The sequence below is a fragment of the Diabrotica undecimpunctata genome, chromosome 2 (genome assembly GCF_040954645.1).
Source record: "Diabrotica undecimpunctata isolate CICGRU chromosome 2, icDiaUnde3, whole genome shotgun sequence".
Lineage (NCBI taxonomy): Eukaryota > Metazoa > Arthropoda > Insecta > Coleoptera > Chrysomelidae > Diabrotica > Diabrotica undecimpunctata.
The window spans coordinates 48499560-48521344 of NC_092804.1; the positions used below are offsets into that span (position 1 = coordinate 48499560).

Consider the following 21785-nt stretch of genomic DNA (forward strand, 5'->3'; position numbering starts at 1 on the left):
GAATTTTGACTAGGATGGACGGCTTGTGGAATGCAATTTTAGATTCCCTTGCCGAGTAATTCATCCAGCTGTTTGTTTCGCAAATTTTAGGAAACACAGTGGTTAAGATTTGAATTCGGTTTCGCCAAGTAGAAATCGTTTGATTTCTCTTTTTGTTTTACAAAGCTTAGCCTTTCAATACTAACTTAAAATTATCATCGCATTCTATTATGACTATCTCTGCTCTGGTGGATAATTTACAAGTATTTCGCCAAATTAATCCTTCTTCAGGTTCCTTTTCTGAATAATTCTAATGAGCTGCAACCGAACCACTCACTCAAATTTCTTAGCCAGGATATTGCGTCGTCCTAGGTTTCTCTTTCCTTGTATTTTCCCTTGCTAAATAATCTAAGTAATACGTACTTCTCGCCCCTCATTATATGACCCAGATATTGAATCTTTCTAATTTTAACAGTTTTTATGACTTCACATTATTTCTTCATTCTTTGTAACACCTCTATATTAGATACTTTTCAGTCCACGATATTCTGAGGATTTTTCTGTAGCACCACATCTCAAAGAAATTCTAGAAATGATCAATTTTTATTGTCCATTTTATTACTTCAGATAGAGTATTATAAGATAATACTACAGACAGAGACAGTCACAGACATACAATACTTCTTTATCAAGTACAAATTTCGATGACATTATTTTATCACATACTTTTACTGTATTCTCTTTTATTTCTCTACCAGCAATGCAATTTACTATTTTTATCGAAAACAAGCTACAATTTTATTTTAAAATAAGTTTATTTTGATGTTTTGATTTCCTGTTTTTCTTATATAACCAATTCCCGCAATGTCTAATGCTCGCGCCTGTACCGCATACGTACGATCACAAATATTGATTTATGCCAAAAAATATGCGAGATCAAAACTGTATAAAATATAGTTATCACCATTTTTGTTTATGTACATTATTGTCGTTAAGTTAAGAATAAACAAGATAATTCGATAAATATGCTTCTATGCTTCCCCCTTTTTATTATTTTCCCATTAACTCGAAAAATATCGACCGTACGAAAAAATTTGTAAAAAAGAAATTGTAGGAAATCGCATGTGCAACAATTTCAGTAACTACAATTTTTTGTCGAAAAGTAGAAAAGGGCAGAGATATTAAGCAAAAAAGTTCTCCTTTAAATTCAAAATGGCGGCTAATGCAACGGTTGGATTCAGTCGCGATTTTGAATTTACACTACTTGACCCCTTCCATAAAGGTTAAATCATTAAAATTTAAGGCAGCTCGTCATGTAATGTTTTTTAAACCAAGTTGAAGACTTTTTTTTGTCCAAACCGACTGAACTACCACTGTAGAATTAAAAAATGAAATAGGTAGTACGTAAAAACTCTCCTGGTTATGAAATTTGCGACAGTCAATAGATTTAACAGAAGGCCAATTGGTACACATAGTCCAAGCATAAGATTAATATAAGAATATTATGAGGATGGTTGTCGCCGAAGTTTCCTAGGAATATGCTACTCTCAAAAAGAACAGGTATGCCCCGCTGGAACTACACATTTGGCCGGTAACATATTTATCATGCTGAAAATAAAATCAAACAATACACGGAAATACAATCACATGGTTCAGTCACACACATTATTGGTATATTAGGTCACTTCAGGATGTACCTTGTATCAAAAATCACGATATGCGCCAGTCGCAAACCGTATGCTTTAACAAAATCTGAAAAAATGGAAAAATTTTTGCAGTTTGCGCCAATATAAGTTTCGCATATAACTTGAGAGATAATGTCCTACAAAAAAAATATAAAAAGTAAAAGTTTCGTTTCTTAAAAAAGTAAAAGGTGGAAAAAATTTATCCTTTAAAGTTTTTCGGCCTCTTCAACATAACTTACAGCTTTTATATTTCGCCTAGAAAAACTTTATAACACGAATAAAATATGTGCTCAATTTCGTTAGGATCGGTTTAATAGTTTTTGGATAATAATTTTGCAATCGATGATCGGCAAAAAATTGCAAATTTGCACAATTATGCTGGGTTCAAAATATAAAAAAGCATATAAAAAATACTTCGATCGAAAAATTGAAATCGGTTAACTAGAAGAGCATGGGAAATTTTTCAGATATAAAAAATTTTGTGTGTTATAAATAAACAAAATAACTAAGCTAGTTTCACACATGCCAATTTCATACTTTGAATACTTATAGAATTTTGAAATAGGCTTCTTTAAAAAAATACAATGCATTTAGTTTATTGTTTGCCGAAATATCGTTTTTAAACAAATAGCATTGTCTTTCTTTTTATATAAAAAATTGTGCGTGATGCGTCTCGTAAGAACATGCATAAAATCGACAAAAAAATACAATGGTTACACAATATATATGTTTACTAAAAGTAAATAATTCACTTCATTGCGTAATTTGTAAGTTTAAAAACAAAAACTAACTTTATAAGTGTGTGTGAACAATATAACAGTGCAGGACTTATAATGGGTAATCCTCTAAGCCCATTGTTATCAGATATTTTTATGGACCATCTAGAAACAAAGATTTCAAAACATATATTCAAACAGTTTTTGTATTGGTGGAGATACGTAGACGATGTACTGGTATGTTTTACATGAACTAACAGACAACTTTGGTAGTAGTACCAAATATAAAGGGATTCGAAATAGAAAAAGCTAAAAGAGCTAAAAAATAATAAAGCTCCAGGACACGACGGTATAATTGCCGAGCTCTTGAAAACAAGCAAGACAGTAACAATCCCTGTGCTAACAGAGCTATTTAATAGATGTCTCCATACTACCAATATCCCTAAAGACTGGAACGAGAGTCTAGTAATACTCTTACTCAAAAAAGGGGACAAATGTGATCTACAGAATTATAGACCTATATCATTGCTCAGTCAAGTATATAAACTATTTATGACAATATTATTAACAACCGGTTAACCTACAAAATCAACCGGTTAAACAGGCTGGCTTCCGCAAAGGATATAGTACATCAGACCATCTGCTGACAATGAGAACATTGATAGAGAAGGCAAATGAATAGAACAAGCTATTAATAATTGTAGAAAAGATTCGAGATATAGGCAACTAATACATAATATATATGAATTTGCAACTATGATAGCCCTAAAAGACGTCTTCAAAACTACAAATTGATCAACCTATGGAATTAACGTTAATGGCAACAAGTTAAGCCACCTCAGATTCGCTGACGACATAGTGATTATGGCGAGCACATTTAAGGAACTGCAAATTATGATGGGGGAACTAGCAGTCAGCTCCTAATACGTCGGCCTAAAAATGAATATAAAAAAACAAAAATAATGACAAACACAGATGACCTCAGACGTATAACTATAAATGGCAGTGAGATAGGACAAATCCAGGAATATATCTACCTAGGCCAAATCCTGAGAATTGACAAAGAGAACCAAAGTGCGGAAATTACTAGAAGAGCAAGACTAGCGTGAGCAGGATTTGGAAAACTTAGTTGGATACTTAAGAATCGCAAAATACCCCAATACTTGAGGAGCAAAGTGTTCAACCAATGCATCCTTCCTATCATGACATTTGGATGTCAAATCTGGACCCTAACCAAGGCAAACATGAATAAACTAGCCACAACAGAAAGGACAATGGAAAGAGAAATGTTAGGTATACGGCTGTCAGATAAAAAGAGGAACGACTGGGTAAGATCCAAAACAAAAGTCGAAGACATAGCAACAAAAATTGCCAAACTTAAATGGAGCTTTACGGGCCACACTGCTAGACAAAAAGACCAACGTTGGAATATTACAATACAATATTGGAAACCTTACGAAAGTAAACGACCAAGAGGAAGACCACAGATGAGATGGGTTGATGATATTAAAAGAATAGAGGGAACAAATTGGAAATATGTTGTTCAGGATAAAGACCGATGGAAGGAGTTGGGAGAGGCCTATGTCCAAATAATATGGACGACAGAAGGCTAAGAAAAAGAAGAAGAACAGACAACTTGACCAATTCTTATCGTATATTAATTTACTCCATAGTTATATTGAATTCACAATAGAAACAGAATAGAATCAATCCATAAATTTTCTAGATTTAAAATTTTGTAGACTTAAAAACAAACATGAGTTCTTCGTATTTCATAAACCTATTCATACTGACACGACTATACACAATTCATCATCCCATTGTACACAACATAAATTGGCTGCTTACCATAGCATGTTACATTAATTACAGACTGATAGAAATTCCCATGTCAAAAAATAACTTCCAGATAGAACTGAATATCGTTAAGCAAATATCAGTAAATAATGGGTACGAACACACAATAAACAAAATTTTAAATCAAAAACTACATAAGAAAGCCCTAAAATTAGTATTTCCACTACCAGAGAAAACACATCGTACCTTCTGCTCGATTACATATACAGGCAATATATATATATATATATATATATATATATATATATATATATATATATATTCGGTTTTTTATAACGTCTTACGACGTTGTCCGACTCCCAAACGCCACTGTATTCTGTCTTGAGTTAGGTTTTCGTCCAGATTTCGAGCGCTAATCGCTTTCCTAACTCCCAGGTTCCAGCTCTGTGGTGGTCTTCCTCGTTTCCTCTTCTCTGGGGGTTGCCACATCATCGTTTTTTTAGGCAATCTTTCGTCCCCCATTCGGCTCACATGCCCATACCATATGAGCTGTTTTCTCTCAATATCCTCAACTATAGTGCCCTCTATACCCATTTGTTGTTTTATCACTTCATTTCGTATTCTGTCGGCTCTTGATATTCTCATCGATGTTCTGATGGCATTCATTTCCGTGGCTTCGACCTTTTTCTTATATTTTTCGGTTATTCTCCATGTCTCAGCTCCATAAAGTAGGCTAGTTTTAACCATTGTCTCATAGATGTTCCATTTTCTTTTCTTTGATATTTCTTTACTCCATAGAATTCCGTTCAAACATGCTATAGCTCTTCGTGCTTGTACAATTCGATGTTCTATTTCTCGTTCGTCTTTTCCACTACGGTCGAAGATGACGCCCAGGTATTTATATTCGTTGCATGGATTTATTTTTTGATTGTCATCGATATCAAGTTGTTCTGCTTCAGCTCCAATTGAGAGGTATTTTGTCTTTTCTAAATTGATATTTAATCCCCATTTCTGGTATTCTTCAATTAGTTTTCTAAGCATGTATTCCATGTCATCTTTGTCATTTGAGATCACCACCTGATCATCTGCAAACTGTAAAGTATATATGTAATCCTGATCGTTCAATTGTATACCCATTCCTTTGACTTTCCTTTTCCATTGTTTCAGAGCTGCAGAGATATAAATCTTAAAGTTGATATATTGCCTATACAGGCAAAATATCAACAAAAATAGCCAAACACATAAAAAAAGGAATAACACCAGCTTTTAGAACAAACAACAACTTAAGCAAATATATAACAAGAAGAGCAAAAAAAAAGCAATTACACAGCGGTGTATACAAACTTAAATGTGGCGACTCTCCAAAAATTTACATCGGTCAAACTGATAGAACTTTTATCAAACCAATAGAAGAGCATAAAAGAGCTTTCAATAATAGAAAAACAGACTCAACGTACGTACTTCACCTTCTATACCATAATCATTCAACAGCTGTAGTAATAATAATTTAAAATAAATTTTGTGGAAGTTTTGTAAACAAAAGCTTTCAGTATTTTATTGTTAGATATTTGAAATCCTTGTCATCCGAGACATCGATTAAAAAACCATCAAAATCAAATGGCAGAAAGACGAGCAAAATCCAATTTTTGGAGCGCGTTGAGATTATGAACCAGCCGATTTACTTTTTGCTCGGCGCGCCGCGTCGACCATCTCGGCAACCAATCTCGGTAACACATAAACCAAATGTATTGTTTTTTAAGAAGCGTCTTTTCAAAGTTCTATAAGTGTACCAATTTTAAAATTGAAGTGTGTAAAACTCTCTGAGTTATTTTATTTATTATAAGCCAAAAAATTATTTATAACTTTAAAAAATTCCCTTGGCTCTTCTTGCTGACCAATTTCAATTTTTGAAATTGCATTTAAAAACTTGCCTTTCTTTATATGTCAATTTTTTATTATTTTGGGCTAATTTTGGTCACACCAGATTGCAAAATAATTATGCAAAAACTATTAAATCGATTCTAGGTAAATTAAGCACACGTTTCAATCGTATTATAAAGTTCTAGGCGGAATATGAAGGCTGTACAAGATATCGCACTTATAATACAATAGTGTCGCAACTCAAAATGTTTCGAAATTGACATAACACTACATTCACACGTAAAATTCAATTCCCTATAAGTCAATAAAACTGTCGTTTTAATAGTGCAATAAATGAATAAGAGATGGCACCATAAGATGGTATGTATGACTGACCGACTGTGGTCACCCTCCTCACAATATCGCGTTATCTTTAGTTGCGAGTTGCGACCAACAGTGATCGGGAGCGCACGTATTGCTTTGCTCATCATTTCGAGTTTCCACAGTATTGCTGAATCAGGTATGTAATTTTCATAGCTATATTTTGAGTTATTACATTCTTGTTGATTTAAACCTAACCATAACATTGTTATTTTTCTAGTTCTTTACACCAGTAATTCCAATAAATATTTACATTTAATAACTCATTTAAAATATGTAGCAGTGTTATTTAGAAAGCTTACCAACAACTTTATTTTATAAATTTAGAGTTACTACACTCTTTGTGATATTCTTGCATAAATTACCTTTATACTTAATCTAATAATATTACTTGATCCATGTTTAGGTTTAATACCTAAGTCGTGGGCGATTACTTGTTGCTATGGCAACAAATACTGAGGATTGCGAGCAAGAAATCTCTTCACCGTCGTTATTGTTACTGGAGAGTACAAATAATGAACCTGGTGCCCAAATAGAAAACAGTGACTTTGGAAAAGTACAACCACCACCTATACCTTCACCATTTACGAGTCATCAAGTACTACAAGAAATTGACGCAAACAGTGAAACATAGAATGAGATTGTGAGTTGTACTCTGTAATGTATAGAAAAAATTATACAGGCTAATCCTGGTAGAGAACCGGACTTTATATTTTATTCTAGTAATTGTTGTGGGCAGCAAAAAAATGAATACGTCCTTACAGCATATGCGAACGCAGTACAGAAAATGAATGTCAAAAGCATAACCCATAAATTTCTGATTTGTGGTCACTGTCAAAACGAGGGTGACAATGTGCATAGCGTCATAGAGAAGCAAGTAAAGTGTATCGTAACATCTGGTCCATTGTATGTCCCACAACAATATATGGCATTAAATGAGGAGAAAGACAAAATAAAATGGCATGACATTAAGGTGTTTCGTGTTAAAAACGAACATCCATTTTCTTTCTTTTATAAAAACTCTTACGAAGATGAAGACTACCAAAAAGTTTTGAACTGAATTCGTTATTTGCTAATGGTTTGACACGAGAGTACACAAGCAAAATACCTTTAACTCAAAATAAGAAAAGGCACTTAAAGGAATTACTTGACAAAAATGTAATACCCAGAAGTTATCTTAAAACTTGCTATAAGGCTTTGACCGATTAAACATTAAAATTGTATTGAATTGTAATCAGTAATAATTTATTTTTAGAGTGATTCAAACTAAGTTTAAATAATTTGTTTTTTTTTAAGTATGTCTTTTTAATTGATTACAAATTACTTAAATATGACTAGATTTCGTGTTCTTTTTCTGGAAGGTTTATTTTGTTAAATATATAGATAAAGTACAAAATGTTCAAGAATACTGTATTTTGTTATCGGTATCTGAATTTGTTTGATTATAATATAAACTTAATTAAAAAGTCTTGATTTATTTATTAATATCAAAAACAATAGTCCTAGGTAATTGTTAACGTGTATACAATCTCTTTAGATCCAATGTTAACAAATACCAAGAATTAGTTCCCAAAATTGTTGTTAAGTCCAAAAACTAACGTAAACCGCAGACAAAAAAATAGTAAATCAAATTGTAGTAACACAAAATATTTCATAAATAAAGTCATAACTAAAAATAATATTTCATTTCGAACTTTTTGCTTAGAACAATATAGTGTTAACTCAAAATTTTTAAATAACTTCACTGTCCGTATTTTTATTTAGCTAAGAGTACAAAGAAACTTCCTTTAATATTAATTAGAAACATAGTACGCATTAATTTTTTTTAACTGCAATAGGAAATGATAAATGAGTTTTTCGTTGATTCTGAAAAATCATCTTTTTTGAGTTACGACACTATTGTATTATTAGTGCGATATATAAAAGATTGAGAAATTCTCAATTTTTTGCACTTTTTCCCAACTTCGTTTACCTTGTAAACACAACTTTTACCCTCTATAATTTCTTTGTGGGAGCAATATCTCTCGAGTAATAGGCAAAAATATGGGATCAAAAAGCAAAAATTTTCGATTTTTTTCAGATTTTGTTAAATAAAAAACTAACTACAAGGCTTGCAACTATCAATAATTACGTATACCAGAAGGTACATCCAGAAGTTTAGCAAAAAACTAGACTCCTATGGAAAATATCCAATTCAAAACAGATCCTGCCTGGACTAACCTGAAAATCTCATATTTTACATTATTTATTGTTACCACTGCTTTAATTTTTTTTTACTGAAACAATATCGCCATCATACCATTCAGAAAACAAATTATATTATATAGTACTGAATACTAAATATGGTCCATTGATGGATCAATAACTGGGACAGACTAGTAAAGCAAATAGTATTGAGCAAATACTACAATTTCAGACAACAGTTCAAATTATCTCAGGCGATAAATAAATGACAATAAAAAACGATTAATAAAACACATAGCTGAAATTACTTTGCGTAAAATCCAGGCGTAACCTGCAGTCAAAATTACTCGACTCCGTTTATGTCTGTTATATTATCACTGCAGTCCACGCGAACACGAGGTAATTTTCATAAATTTTCACAAAGTAATGAAACCTAATATTCTGTCACATATTTTTCTCCGGAAAAGCGTTTATCTCAATGAAAGGCGCGAAGTGAACGCCACAATTCAGATTTCGTATATAAAATTGAGCGTGAAAAAAACAAAAAAGCTGCAAAAACAGCAATGATTAATCTCTGCCGACGTCGCACGTCTACATTTTTACTAGTGGCGAGAAAGCAACAGGATGGTGTTAATTTGAAAACTTTATGTTTACTTCAAGCAAAAATTAATTAATTTGGAACCGAAATTATAGAAATTTTCTTGGCGTATGCTATTTATGAAAAATAATGAAAATAAACTTTTAAGTTAACTGTTAACCGAATTTAAAATTTTTTTTGATACTAAGACATTTTTTCCTAACAATTTTTCTCTTAAACTTCTACGGCTGCAAAAAAAATCTCCGCATCGTTCTAAACTTCTCAATTTTTCAAAACTACCCACCGTTTATTTCGGAAGCGCTCATCTACCTCCCACAAATGTTAATTGATTTAAAACATAATGACGGTATTAGAATTTTGTTTCGATACAGGGCAGCGACAAGCCGCTTATACGTATTTCGACCTCTTTAGGTCTCCTCAGAATGGTATATCCACTGCTATTTATCAAGCTGTTTGCCTTGCAAGTTTTAGAAAGCACAGTAGTAAAAATTTGAATTCGGTTTCGCCAGGTAGAAAGTTTCTACTTGGCGCCAGTTTCGGAAGAAAACAACTGTCCTGGCTGCGTAACATTAGACAATGGACAGGTCGAACGGTCGAGGAACTGTTTCATCTAGCTGCCGACCGACAATCATTTCATCAGCTTGTCAATATGACGATAGCCAACGCTTGAATACAAGCACGGCACACAAAGAAGAAGAAGAAGGTAGAAATCGTTTGATTTCTCTTTTTGTTAATTGATTTCTTTACACGAAGTGTCAGTCGCATCCTGTTCTTTGACGTAAAGGTATTAGTGATTGCGGACAAATTCTTCGCACGCCAACCGTGTCGTTTTGAAATTTTGAACGTTTGTCAGGTAATGTAAATTTTAAAATGTATATGTATAAGGCAGAACAAGAACGTTTGTAACGTATAACGGACGCCTTCTAGACGACGATGAGAATGAAAATATTGAGTACGACGATGACAAAGAAGAAAATAACAGAGCAAATGGATAAAAATACAGAAAAATAAATTTCTGATACTAAAGGTGCTGAAATGGAGGTTTCTGCTGGGCCTTTCTTTCTTGGTAAAGATACAACTACTTATTAAATGATTGAAACATATTCCTCCAAGAAATATTATAACACGTTCAGAAAACTTAATTACGCATTTGCCAGGTGCTGAAGAAGTTACCAAGAATTTAAAAGATGTACTAGATTTGGAAATATTTTTTTAAGGACACCATGCCAATCATTATTGAATGAGTGGTGTTTCTAATACAAGTATTTACAAAGTGCGACAGGAGTATGCATCACCTGCTGGTTTCCAACAACCGAAGAAAAAGCCTGAAATCGGTAAAATTTTATCATCTCGTGAAAATAAATATGATGAAAAAATATACAGAAAAAATTGGTATCTGCAGAATAGTACACCAATTATTTCGGAAAATGGACCACTCTGTTTTGGCTATAGTAAACGCTGCAGAGAATTTGCCCTGTTTTTCAAGAAGCATACTATATCGTTTGTTGTGTGATATCGAGTTTGAGTTTATAAAACGCTGTAGAAAGTCAATTTTAATTGAGAACCAGGAGATAATTTCATGGCGTCCTCTTTACCTACAATTCATTCGTCGATACCGCGAAGAAGGTTACAGCATCGTCTATTTAGATAAGTCATGGGTAAACGTAGCCCACAGCGTATCAGAAGTTAGTAGTCCTCGTTTTACCATCCTACATGCAGGATGTGAAAATGCTTTGTTAATTAAGCAGAACTGACTTTTATCTTAAAGAAAAATACCCAAGATTACCATGAGGAAGTGGAAGGTCCACTCTTTGAAAATTGGTTCAAAGATAACCCAATTCTTAATTTGCTAGAAAAAATAGTTGTGGTTTCTCCGCCTTCCGCCCTATCACTGTGAGCATGCAGATTACTTTAAATGATTGGAATCAAAAAGTGACGAATGACAGTGTATATTTTTATTTTTGAAACATTCAAGAATGTAGTGACTCATATGACATTGGTCTAAAGATATTAAGTAGTCTTAAAATTTAAAAGTTACTGTATATACAGGTACAAATTTGTTTATATAGGTTTAGTCTGCCTCCAACTCTTTCCTTACTTTAACGTGGATAAGATACTAGCTAAGGAGCCACTCAGCTCCTGTTTTTAAATGACAGCCTAATCAATATCGTTAATTCTGTAACATTTACTAGGTATTCTTAGCGATAGTAATTATTGTAAATGGTCCTTCCGTACTGATACCTGAAGTACGAAACTAGTATCCGCTTGCTTTGCAATAAGATCTGTGTCAATCATCTGCAAAAATGGCATATTTCTCTCATTTGTGCAATGTTAAAAACAGATCCATGAATTATTATTTAAAATATTTCGGGTTACGAAACGGACCACCATTTCTCCTTCATAGGACTACTTTAATCATATGTTGCGGCGTTGCCTTTTTTACTTCACGGCTGTGGGCAATGGGTTTAATAAAAATATTTTTGTATGGTTAAGATTTTTGCATCTTAAATTATTGTTTTCAAAATGGCCTAACATAAAATAGTCTGAAACATCAACACTATAAATGTTTTTATTAACATATTTTTTTGTTTACCATTCACGAGTGAATTGAAAAAAAAAGTAAATATTCAATACCGTCAGAAAATTATTAATCGTTTGATGACTGCTGAGAAAAATAAACAAATGAAAGTATTAAGCAGGTACTTGCAGTATAGAGGATTCTCGCTGTTATAACTGCTGTTAAATGCAAAAGGAGGATTTATTTATGTTAATTCACAGAATGGGCGAAATATGACAAACTTGCTTGTAATTTAAAAACACACTAAATCTAACGTTTGAAACCAACTATAGGGCACTATTAAACCCATTCAAACCAAGCTCTACCTAAAGACTTTAACAAATGGCATAGTTTTTAATAATATATTAGATTTTAAGCTTGGTAGTTTCTGCCTGATAATGGGGTGCATTTAGTAGACTCCGAAACCGGTAGCTCGGAGATTTTTTTATTCAAAAAAAGTGTGAGAAAAGATCCTTTTTAATTACCCTGTTGATTTTTTTAACCCGGGCGACCTAAACTCAAATATCTGGACGATGTGCACAGTGATTTAAAGGAGATTGAAGTAATGGAATGATGTGGTCACTGGTTAGTTTTTTCATTGCCTTCAATGGGAATATGGAATAACGTTTATATAAAGGTGATTCGCCTACAATTTGCTTGGGTCCACACGAGTTCAGATTTGTGTAGAAGTGTTTTTGCAGAGGACATTAATTGATATCGTTATGTCGTAGGGTTTGGAGAGCTAAGAGAGTCGCTTAAGATTACGTAGTTAAAAAAATAGTTAGAATTAATATGACGGACGATTTTAAGCGTAAAGCTCACTAAAGTCAAATGTAATATGTTGCTTGTATTGTTTTACCTCTACCTCTTTACTATGCATTTTAGTTAGTACGGTTAGTACTTATACAAAAGTTTCTCTTTATAACGATTATCTATATAACGATAATTCCCCTATAACGATGAAAATAGTAAACGTTGTTTGGTTCGTCATAATGGCAATGCATTATTTCTTTCTCTATACCGATATCGTTTTCTGTTTACAGCGATAACTTTTCAGCGTTCAATAGTCGATGGCAAATGTGTTATTGTGTTTAAAGCCAGACTACTTGAGTTAAGCATAGCAAGCTCATTGTCCAATTTTGATGGAATTAGTTGAGAACAATGGCGATCTCAAACTAAACGTTCTTGACGCCATCCCAAGCATTAGTAAATCCTGGGACGAGGTGCCGAGCCATACGATAACACATTCCATCAAACACGCAGGATGGCTGAAAGATCAAGGATTGGCTAAGGATGAAGATGACCTGCCGTTAACTGTTTGGACCAGAGAGTTTAAACTTCCTATCACTTACGGACCGGAAGAGCTGACAGATTTCGAAAAAGTTGATAAAAATGTAGCTAAAATATCTGAACTTTCTGACGACCGCATCCTACAAGCAGTTCGTGTAGAAGAAGAAGAAGCAAACAGTGACCCGAAAGTGGAGGCATAACCAAAACCAGCTCTGATCCCTCAGCATGCATTGGATGCGGCAAAAGGAAGATGCTGGAACATTCTATGCATCTCAGGACAAGGTCAGGTCAGTTCTGTGAAAAAAGAAAATGAAACAGACCAAGGTGACAGACTTTTTTGTTGATGTAGACTAAATATAGGATGAAATATTTTTTCATACCTTCATGAAAATACTGTATAGTACCATATTATTTTGTTACTGTACAGTATACATTGTTTAATTGTACAGTCATTTTTTTAAACTGTATTACTTATATAATTTTTTAATAAATCTATGTTGTGTGAAGGATATAAATTGTTAATTCATTTATAATCGTTTTAATCATTTTTTTAAATTACAATAGGTTATTTAGTACAGTAATATTATTTCAGTAACGATTTTTATCTCTCTCTGTAAAATGATCTCGCCCTATAACGATGAAAATTTAAGGTCCCTTGCATATCTTTATAGAGAGAAAGGACTGTATGTGAATTAAGTATTCAAGGACCGAGTGTAAATAATATCAATAGGAATGTTCAAATTATTTTAAAATATTTGTAATTATTTGTAATATTTTCGAAAACTTACCCATAATAATAATAACCGGCCCTGGATCCAGAGGTGGCTTCTGTATCACTGGAATAGTCCAAACTACCCCTGGTTCTTCGCATCGTGCCTGCCGTGGAATATTGTGACCCGCTTGTACCATATTTTGCTTGGGCTATTTGAGCTGCTACTGCCGCCTGATCCACAAAACGCTGATTATATCTATAGAAAAAAATAATAAAGGCAACCAATTAAAAGATGAAATATTTTCAAAACATATTGTGTAACAATTATTGTAAAATTATTTGCTCTTACAAAAATATCAAATTTCAAGTATGTAATTACTTTGTTATGAAGTAGAGACAATTTTATTGTATTTACAAAAAATCGCTTGTTATATTCGAATGGTTGCCCTAGCTTAAGTGTACCGATCTGAGAAAAAAAGAAATTTTTATCTGAACAGGATTAGAACTCATGACCCCTGAGTTTTTCTCTTAATAAGTTGACGTTTTAACTATTATTGTTCTGAAGCTAGTTTTTTGCGGCATTTTAAAGTAATTACTATTTAAATGGGAATAAGCCACAATTAAAGGTTAAAGTACAATTTACTAATGTTTGTATTTGGAGAACGATTTCCGAAGTGGAAATTGAAACGCCAATTGAATGGCTCCCGCCAGTAACGTTCTAAGCGACATAATGTTTAAAATCGGGTTTTCTGTTCAGAAACGTTCTATACGATATCCCAGACATGGCAAAGGTGTTTTCATGTTGTTATCATAGAGGTTGTCAGCACTGTGACTAGCGTTGCCCGCCACTTTTCGGACCTTGTCGTCAGTAACGTTCCAAGCGCCCGAAGATGTCTACATCGCCGTGTGTCAGTTTAACACCATCTGATATAAATCGGTTAAACCGAAGTAAAAGCAGGAAACTTAACATCGCTTACTGGTCTAGAAATGTGCGTAAGGTTTTTAGAAATGCAGGGGAACCTTATTTAACTGAGAAGAGGAAGGCTAAGCCAGGAAAACTTTCTCCACATGAGGTGAGTGCAGTAACGTTATAAGCGCCATGTTTCATAATATTGTGCAGTTTTTAAGTTTTCAGTTTTCGCTTTTAAAACAGCGTTATTTAACTTAAGCTTTACAACTCAAGTCAAAACACTGAAACAGTTATAGGCATTTTCAATTTTAACCAATAAATAACCTTTTTTGGGACCAATATGTCATAATTTGTTTGGGTTTTAGGGTAGAGTCTGCAGCTGCCAAAACCATTGTGGGGACATTCTGGATGAAGACAAAGTAGTTTTGTTCCAGGAATTTTACAAACTCGACTACAACGGTCAGTCATCGTATCTAAATGAGGTTTGCATTAAGATTGGTGAAGTGAAGCGGCGACGGGTGAGTTAAGATGTTTCTAAGAGACAGTGTAGTGTAGAGTATTACATTAAAACTAATGGGTCTTCACTTAGAATTTGTAGAAAAACTCTATGTCACATTTTTCAAATTACTTCTCCTAGAGTTCAGATGTTGGTAGAAAAAGTTAAGTTCAGGAAACCACTGAATGATGGTCGTGGGACCCATGGTAATCGACCAAACCGCATTTCCGATGAAAATAGGGATCTTTTTATGAGCCATGTAGCTTCATTTCCTTTACAAGAGAATTATTATTCTAGACATTAAAGTAGCAAACAGTGTTTGTCACCTGATTTAAGTGTATATAAAATGTGGAACCTTTTTAAGGAAAAATACCCTGGTACAAGAGTTAATTTACACTACTATCGGAACATGTTTAAAACAAAATTTAATTTAAGATTTGGTGTCCCGCGCACAGATACTTGTAAACAATGCGACTCTTTTTTCATAAAAATGCTTTGTTTAATCATATAGAGATAGAGAGTCAATTGCATCATGCTAGAGCTGGCGGTGCATACAAGACTCTAGCAAATGACAAAAAGACAGGTGAACTTAACAAAGACACAATTGTACTTTATGTTGACTAGCAACAGGTGCTGTATTGCCCAACTCTAAATCATGGAGATGTCTTTTACCAAAGACAGCTATCGTGCTACAACCTATGTGTCCATGACCAGGGCAACAACAAAGCAATGATGTTTCTTTGGGACGAAACTAAATGAAAACGAGGCTCTGCAGAAATTGCCTCATGCATCCTTGCATATGTCACCCATCATTTTGCCCCCTTAGAATAAAACATGACCCGTAACTTAATCATATGGGCAGATTGTTGTACAGGGCAGAATAATAACTGGAAAATGGTAGCTTTTATGCAACATTTTGTTGTAAATACATTTTTCACTACTGTGGAACAGAAATTCTTAATAACAGGACACAGCTTTTTACCCTGTGATACGGACTTTGCCCTGATTGAGCGTCATAAGAAATCTGCAATAATTTATGTTCCTTTCCAGTAGGTAGAAGTAATTACAGCTGCTTCAATAAAGTTTTCTGTCTATTTAATGCCTACCGAAAACTTTAAAGATTTTAGCATTATTGAAAATTCTCTGAGAACAGTAAACTCATTTTGTGTGGTTCAAACTGACACATGATGATCCAACTTCATTGCAAGCCAGAATCTCCCACAACATCCTTCAGCCATGGCATACTCAATGCCTTGCAAAGAAAGCAGCAGGAAAGAGGAACGTCAATCTCCCTCCAGTAAAAGTCGCAACATTTCGCAGACTTTATGAAGGACAACTTCCAATAAAAAAAGAGAAAAAGAAGGATCTCATGTCAATGATGCCATATGTGCCTGAGGAATTCTGGGAATTTTATGAAAATATATCTGTTTATGACCAGGACTAGACTAAACTAAAATATTTAAAAGCAAGCTGTTTTTGTATTGATATTTTGTTTTACTCTAACTCTTTAAATTCTATTATTTTCATAATTTTGACAGGTATTATTTTGTATAATAATGTGTATATTTTTCAGTCGCTTAGAACTTTGTTGCAATTAAAAATTTACTATTTTGCTTATAACTTTATTACTACTTTGTGTAACTTAAAGATTTTACCACTGATGTTTTACAAAAACGTTTACAATAATATTGCTATAATATTTTAAGGTATTAACTTATTTTTTATCGCTAAAAATGTTTTTTTCACTTCCTGAAAATTTTTTAAACTGGCGCTTGGAACGTTACTGGAGGGACCCATTCAATTAATGTACTTTAACCTTTAATTGTGGCTTATTCCTATTTAAATAGTAATTTTTTAACTATTGCTCCAACAAGGCTTTTTTGTGATTATATAAAAAAATAAAAACCAATAATTCAGATATAAGCTATATTGTAAAATATCCATGCTTAATCCAAGGCGATGGTAAAATAGAGTTCTTGCATTTTGTAATTCAGTTTTTCTTCTTTCTTTACATAAACTTTCTTTTCTAAGAATCCTTATGAAAAAGTAAAGAAGGTCACTAAATTGCATCTCGTTTGCTAATCCATTTGTAAAATTTTCAAATATTGACGCAAATTACGAGAATAGTATGATGGCGCCGCCCTTTTGTCAGGAATATCTAAATTTAAATGACTTGGGTATAAGGCAGATGTGCCTAATTCGTTAAACCTGTTGAAGAAACTGCATATAACTTCCTTCAGTTAAGTTGTGATAAAATAATACCACTTGACTGGTAATTATATCAGCCCTAACGTTAATGTTGTCACCATATAGCTTTATCAGAAAAAATTTCTATTCCGGAAAAATCACAAAACTTAAGCAGAAAGACGTTTGAGATTTAATTTCAATGCAGGGCTGACATCCTTTTATATTTATTTCGATTTTATTATACATAAGTCGCTCTGAGGAGACCTAATAAGGTCAAAATACTTTTAAACGGATGGCAGGAGCCCTGCACTGAAATTAAATCTTAAACGTCTTTCCGCTTTATTTATTTACTCATTTTCGTGAGTACTTAAAACGAATTCACGAAGAATATTTGCCGTAGTAACATCCAAATTATAGATTCTCCATATCAGCTAATTTATCAATATGTCTGCTTTGTATATTGTAGAAAGAGCAGTAGGCAATTATCTGAATTTTAGTTTAGCCAAGTAAGAAATCTTCGGATTTCTACTGTGAAAAACTCAACTTCAACCTGAATCATCTTCAATTCCCAGAATTTTGTAAGTTTTTTTGATGCACACATTATTTTCGGAAAAGATTTTTTACATATAGAATTCTCACAAGCAATTTGGCCGAATGGAAAAACAGAAATTTCTTCAAAGGTCCAATCTAATATTTTCATCGATTTTAGGAGACCTTACTCAAAAAAGTTTTTTTAATATGCTTATGTTCTCAGGTTTTTTTCTAGTTCTAGATAAGTTTGTCCAAAGACAATAACCAGAATTGAAATAAAGTTTGAAACTGTTTTTTTGTGACATTTTTAATTAAATATTGTGTTTATATGGGATTAAACTCCAATTAGTTTATAAATAAAAAGAATTACATTTTACGTTTGTTTTTTACATTTCAATTTCTACTGTAGAAACGGTTTTTTAAAAATAATATTTTAAAAAATTAAGGAGTTATTTTAACCTGTACCTAGTGTACTTTATTAATTGGCGCTTTGTTCAGCCAATTTAACATGTAACTTACTTGTCCTCAATCATGGCTATTTGCCTACGAGATCAGGGCGAAGTAATTCACCTGTTAAATTGGCTGAATAAAGCTCAAATTTAAAAAAAAACTACAGGTTAAAATAACGATTATTATAAAGAAAATTAGGAAAAGAATGAAAACAGAATAGTTCGGTCACATAGGTAGAAGACCTAAATACCATGTTATTCACCTTATAATACTAAGAACAGTTAAAAGAAAAAGATGGAAAGGAAAGGCCGAAAGGCACTCATTAGGTATTAGTAATACTATTAGATTAACATTAGTAATATTAAGCTGAATACGGACATTGTACCTAAAAAAAAGATTTATGTAAACAGTATGTTATTCACCTGCTAAGTGTAGATCCTGACTTCAGGCTGCTTCGAAGTAAACTATGCCTGCCAGCTTGCGTTATGCTGGTGTAATCAGAATACTCTGTTTGAGGAAGATGCTGATCCGAACCGGACCGGGGCATGATTCTCCGGGAGCCAGTACCCGCGTGCTGAACATAATAATGGGAAGAAGGACTTTGTTGGGAAGATATTCTGTAAACAAGATAAAAAAATCGAGTTAATGATTATATTTCTAATAAAACGTATTAAATCATAAATCATTTAATTGTTCATTTTTTTTTTCATGTTTTTATACTATGTTTTTTAGTATTATAATCTAGAGCGACACTGCACATATGCAGTGTCGCTTTAGGTTATACCATAGTATAAAGCAAATATATACTGCAGAGAAAAAAATGTCACAGAACCTCCAAAAATTATACGAATAAGCTGAATTTTGCTGAGAATGTTAATTTTTTAAAATAAGAGCTGCAAAACAAACATACTTCGAAAACAAATGTTTAGAAATTGAAGAATTACAGGGAAAACATGATTCATTTAATATGTATAAAAAAATAAAAGAACTGACAGGTCAGAACAAAAAACAGGCTAATAACATCGTTGATAGAGACGGAAAACTGATTATCACTAATTTGCATAAAATAGACAGATGGAAAGAGTATATTGAGGAACTGTTTAGTGATGAAAGGCCCGAGCTTGAAATTACCGAAGTAATTACAGGACCTGATATAACTATGGACGAATTGAACAAGCAATACGATTAGCAAAGAACCGAAAAGCGACGGGACCAGATGAAATATTGAGTGAAATAGTAAAGCTCTTCGAAAGTTCAGGTAAAATATCTCTCCTTCATATGTTGAATAAAATTTATGAAACTGGCTATATACCAACGGATTGGCGGCTGTCGACTTTTGTGACGATACCTAAAAAAGCAAATGCAAAAAGATGTAGTGACTACCGAACCATCAGCTTGACGAGTCATGTTTTAAAGATATTTCTACGAATTTTGCACTCTAGGATGTACCAAAAAATAGAACAACAACTTGGTGACATACAGTTTGGATTCCGCAATAACCTTGGAACAAGAGAAGCACTATTTAGTATTCAGGTTATGGTACAGAGATGCAGAGATGTCGGACATCCAGTTTATATGTGTTTTATTGACTTTGAGAAGGCCTTTGATCGAGTAAAACATACTGAAATGATAGCCATTCTTTAGCAGGTAGGTATTGATGATGAAGACCTACGCATTATTAAAAATCTTTACTGGCATCAACGTGCAAACATCAGGATTGGCCGGGACACTTCTGAAGAGCTTCAAATACGAAGAGGAGTAAGGCAGGGCTGCATTTTGTCCCCGCTACTATTTAACATCTATTCTGAGTTCGTTTTCAATACAGCAGTGGATAATGTTCAAAGTGGTATAAAAATGAATGGCGTCAATATTAATAATTTGAGATATGCGGATGACACAGTGTTAATTGCAAGCAATTATTAAGATCTTCAACATCTAATTAATAGGATTACCACAACGTGTGATGAATATGGCCTTAAGCTAAACACCGCAAAGACAAAGGTGATAGTCGTCAGTAAAACGCCAATACAACCGAAAGTGGTAACAGCTTATGGTGAACAACTGGAGAGAACTAACAGTATCACTTACCTTGGTTGTAATCTAAATGAGAACTGGGACATGAGCAAAGAAATTAGAATACGGACAGAGAAGGCCAGAGCTGCATTCTTTAAGATGAAGAAACTGTTATGTGGAAACAATATTACTTTAAGTCTGAAAATTAGATTAGTGAGATGTTATGTGTTCTTTACTCTTTTGTATGGTGTCGAAGGTTGGACTTTGACGGATACACTTCTCAAGAAACTGGAAGCCTTTGAAATCTGGGTGTATCGGAGAATCCTACGAATAGGTTGGGTGGATAGAGTTCGTAACGAAGTTGTTTTGCATCGGATGGGAAAAGTTTTTGGTCATGTTATGCGCCACCCAGAAAGATATAATATACTCCATTTAATAATACAAGGCAAAGTAGACGGAAGAAGAGGGCCAGGTCGAAGAAGAACGTCATGGCTTAGAAACCTGAGAGATTGGTTTAACAGATCCTCTGCATCTCTTTCCGAGCTGCCGTCAACAAAATTACTATAGCCAATTTGATAGCCAACGCTCGATAATCGAGCTCGGCACATGAAGAAGAAGAAGTTAATTTTGGGACTTCCAAAAAGAAGCAAAGAATCTGTAGTACAGTAGGCAAGTAGAAACTGAATAGTAGGCAATACTGTCCACTAGCGCGAAGCTTCATACTATGTCTGTATTTTTGAATTTAAAAAAAATATCAAACATTTCAGAAATCAAAATAACAAATTTTGGTCAGTTTTGACATTTTGTATACCTAACGGCCACCCCTAGTTAGGTACACAAATGGTCTCATCCGCTGTGACTGCATAAATATAAAATTTTTTAATATGTTTTACTAATTGTGTTTACAAGAAATTATATTTATATAGAATTATGAAAATATAAAAAAATATTATTTGACAGAAAATTTAATTATTATAAAAACTTAATAAAATGTTTAAAAGTAACAAGTTACATTAAAAAAAAGTGGAACAGGAGAAACTACTGTAAACTAGCGCGAAGCTTCATCCTACGTTTTCTGTATTTTTAAAATTTAAATAATATGTTTAAAATTGATAAAGTAATTTTTTTATTTTATTTTAAGCAAATTCAATAAATTATTATGTTTGCGTATTAACAAAGCTTAGAAGTATACGTTGTTTACTTATGACAAACCTGTCAAATTCAGATCAAATATTAATAATAAAATATAAATAGATATAGTAAATTTAATTATTATATAAACTAAATATGTTTAAAAATATTAATTGTATTTATATGAAATTATTTTAAAACTAGAAATATTATACAAATTTAAACAGATGATTCAATGTTGTTATTAATCGGATGACATTTATAATTTTATTAAATTTTGACAATCGTTATGAATTGAACCTTGTAGT

The 21785-nt window shown here is 33.1% G+C and overlaps 1 protein-coding gene across 2 annotated transcripts in view; it reads right to left on the reverse strand.

The window, feature by feature from the left end:
* Window positions 1-21785, reverse strand: part of RhoGAP100F (Rho GTPase activating protein at 100F) — a 539358-nt gene that overhangs the window by 127486 nt on the left and 390087 nt on the right. For both annotated transcript variants that reach the window (XM_072522830.1, XM_072522831.1), the window contains exons 8-9: window positions 18756-18950; window positions 13836-14015 (exon numbers count right to left, since the gene is read on the reverse strand). In XM_072522830.1, coding sequence (XP_072378931.1) covers window positions 13836-14015; window positions 18756-18950 — 375 coding nt within the window. The remainder of the gene's footprint in view (window positions 1-13835; window positions 14016-18755; window positions 18951-21785) is intronic.